At 50.6% G+C, this 2,956-nt stretch overlaps 1 protein-coding gene across 1 annotated transcript; it reads left to right on the top strand.

Moving 5' to 3' along the window:
- The first annotated feature begins 507 nt into the window (after nt 1–507).
- On the top strand, nt 508–1,867 carry LOC143300289 (uncharacterized). Its single transcript, XM_076613884.1, has 2 exons — nt 508–857; nt 1,828–1,867. The coding sequence occupies exons 1-2, from the start codon at nt 508–510 to the stop codon at nt 1,865–1,867; spliced, it is 390 nt and encodes a 129-aa protein (XP_076469999.1).
- The last annotated feature ends 1,089 nt before the right edge of the window (nt 1,868–2,956 follow it).

The following is a 2,956-nucleotide window of genomic DNA, read 5'->3' as shown; positions in this document are numbered from 1 at the left end:
GACCAAAACTGACGACGAAAAGGCCCAGGTGCTCAACGACTTCTTTCAAAGCGTTTTCACAGAGGAACCAGAGGAAGAACTGCCAGAAGCCCCTAAATATGAGAGCTCAAAGTCGGGAAAGCAGCTGGACTAGATGGCATCCCCACTATCCTGTTGGCGGAAACAGCAGACACCCTAGCACTACCTATCAGCATCATCTTCAGGAAATTGCTGAATGAAGGACACCTTCCAAGCATATGGAAAAAAGCCAAAGTTACGCCAATCTTCAAGAAAGGGAGCCGAACTTCAGCAAATAACTACCGACCTGTCAGCTTGACAAGCGTACTGTGCAAGATCATGGAGACACTCATCAGAAACAAAATAATGGAACACATGCAAACGAACAACCTCATATGCAAAGAACAACATGGCTTCACCCCAGGGCGCTCGTATGTAACACAACTCCTGGACACATTGGACTGCTGGACGGAAACCCTAGACAGTGGTGGCTTCATCGACGCAATATACATGGACTTCCGCAAGACATTTGATTCTGTTCCCAACCACAGACTGATACTAAAAATGAAGGCCCACGGCATAGAAGGAAAAGTGCTGCAATGGACAGAAGCATTTCTCAGTGGCCGCACACAGCAGGTATTTGTCAATGGAAGCAAATCAGATGAGGCACGAGTCACAAGTGTAATCCCCCAAGGCAGCGTCTTAGGCCCCATACTCTTCGTCATCTACATCAACGACCTGCCACGCCAGGTACAGAGCAAGGTCCGAATCTTTGCAGATGGCACTAAGCTATTCGCCCAGAGCAACGAGCAACATGCCCGAGAGACCCTCCAAGAAGATTTGGACAGACTGCACCAGTGGTCAGTAGCCTGGCTACTTAACTTCCACCCGGAAAAAATGCTGTGTCCTGAAACTAGGCCACTCAGAGATCGACCAGTCTTACTTCATGAAGAGCAAGGACTCAAGCAACAACAAGCATGCCTGACAACCACCAGAGCAGAGAAAGATCTTGGGGTAGTAGTGGACAGCCAACTGACCTTCAAGGACCATGTATCACAGGCAACATCTAAGGCTAACAGAATCTTGGGCATTATACGGCGATCCTTTGACCATCTCACTGAGCATACCTCCATCCACTTTACAAAGCACTCGTGAGACTGGTCTTGGAGTATGGCCACTCAGTCTGGCAGCCATCCCAGAAAACCCTCCAACGAGAGATAGAAGACGTTCAACGCAGAGCCACAAAACTCATTGGCAAACTGAAGGACAAACCATACCCAAAACTCCTGTCAACCCTCAAGCTGCCAAGCCTAGAACACCGCAGACGCAGGGGAGACATGATTGATCTCTACAAATACAACACTGGCATCTTCGACACAAGCCAACCCAACTTCGAGCTGCATGGCAGATGCAGCACCAGAGGCCACAGCAAGATGCTAGTAAAGCACAGATCCCGCCGAGACGTTTGGAGTTCATTCTTTTCCGAAAGAGTTGTGTCGGTTTGGAACAGTCTACCAGAGTCAGTAGTGTCTGCACCCAGCATGAACGCGTTTAAAAACAGACTTGACGCCCATTGGGCCAACCACCCAGCACTGTACAACCCCGACTGTAGACCTTGCAAGTACAAGCAGCTGTGGATATGGCCAACATACCGACCGGTGAACTGACCTGCAACCATAGGTCTCAAACACTGACAACATCAAGTATCAAGTATCAAGTAGATCATTGGTTCATGATGTTCAGAAGCTGCCGCCTCCATTCGTCGTTCAAGCCTTTCGCTGGCATTAAAATTCGTGAAAGGAACGTCCTCTGTGTGCCCTTTTATTGCAGTACAATTCGTGATGACACAGTTTGGCCCTCCCATTGCTGAGGCAACCAGTGTTTGGTCCGCTGAGAATGTGTGTATGTGTGCGTGTGTGAATTCTGGGCATGTTAAGGACAGGTAACTGAAAACCAGCGGCACGTCATTTTACCGCTAGTCTCTTGATATACACGATAAGGAAAAATCAGCAAACATTCTCTCTCTCACTCTCTCTCAGTCCCCCTCCCCCCCCCCAGGCCCCCCTCCCCTGCCTCTCGAAACCTGGAAGGGGTCAAGCTGGTGTTCCCTTGACCCTGGCCCCTAAGTTGGACCCAATGGTGGGTGGGTAAGGGAGGGATGAATATACAATTAATAAACCATGAATTCCAAACAACCCCCCCCCCCCCCCCCCCCTAAACTTGGCAAAAGAAAGAGACCAGGAACAGACGACTCGGACTCTGATTCGGAGGTCAGTGAGACCTCTGGATTTTGGCCGTCGTGGCTTGTGGTGGAGGGTGCTGATGACGACAAGCCCTTGTCGGCTCTCAGCCCCTTCGCTATCCAGAAGGGCTTTCAGTGTCTGGCGGGATCACTGAAATCTATCAAGAGGCTGAGGAGCGGAGCATTTTTGGTGGAGACAGAGTCTAAAAGGCAGACACAGCTTCTGCTCAAGGCGACCACTTTTGTGGATAGGGCGGTGAGGGTTTCACCTCACAAAGGTCTGAACTGTTCAAAGGGGGTCATCAGATGCCTGGAGTTGAGAGGAGTGTCTGAAGCAGAGATCAAGAGCGAGCTGTCCTCTCAGGGAGTGACCGACGTTTACAGGTTGACAGTAAGGAAGGGGTCGGACAGAGTCCTGACCAACACATTTTTCCTCACCTTCTGCTGCCCGAATGTCCCCAAGGACATTCGAGTTGGATACCTGATGGTGAACGTAAGCCTGTACGTGTCGTCCCCTCTAAGATGTTTCAAATGCCAGAAATTCGGACACGTGCGGGACCGATGCAAGGAGGAAGAGGCGTGTGGCACCTGTTCAAAGGCGGCACACCAGGGCGAATGCGTCAGTCCAGACCGTCGTGCGAACTGCGGAGGCGGCCACCCGTCCTCATCAAAAGACTGCCCCGCCTAGAGAAAAGAAAAAGAAATGCAGAAGGTGAA

This window comes from Babylonia areolata, chromosome 26, assembly GCF_041734735.1.
Source record: "Babylonia areolata isolate BAREFJ2019XMU chromosome 26, ASM4173473v1, whole genome shotgun sequence".
In the NCBI taxonomy this organism is placed as follows: Eukaryota; Metazoa; Mollusca; class Gastropoda; order Neogastropoda; family Buccinidae; genus Babylonia; species Babylonia areolata.
Note: the sequence above shows the minus strand (reverse complement) of the source record. Positions and strands in the feature narration are given on the sequence as shown.

Excerpts from the sequence above, each read along its gene's own strand:
- LOC143300289 (XM_076613884.1), top strand. The coding sequence starts at position 508 with ATGGACTTCCGCAAGACATTTGATTCTGTTCCCAACCACAGACTGATA. Across the intron at positions 858-1,827 it reads TTGGACAGACTGCACCAGTG|TACAATTCGTGATGACACAG; the intron begins GTCAGTAGCCTG and ends CTTTTATTGCAG.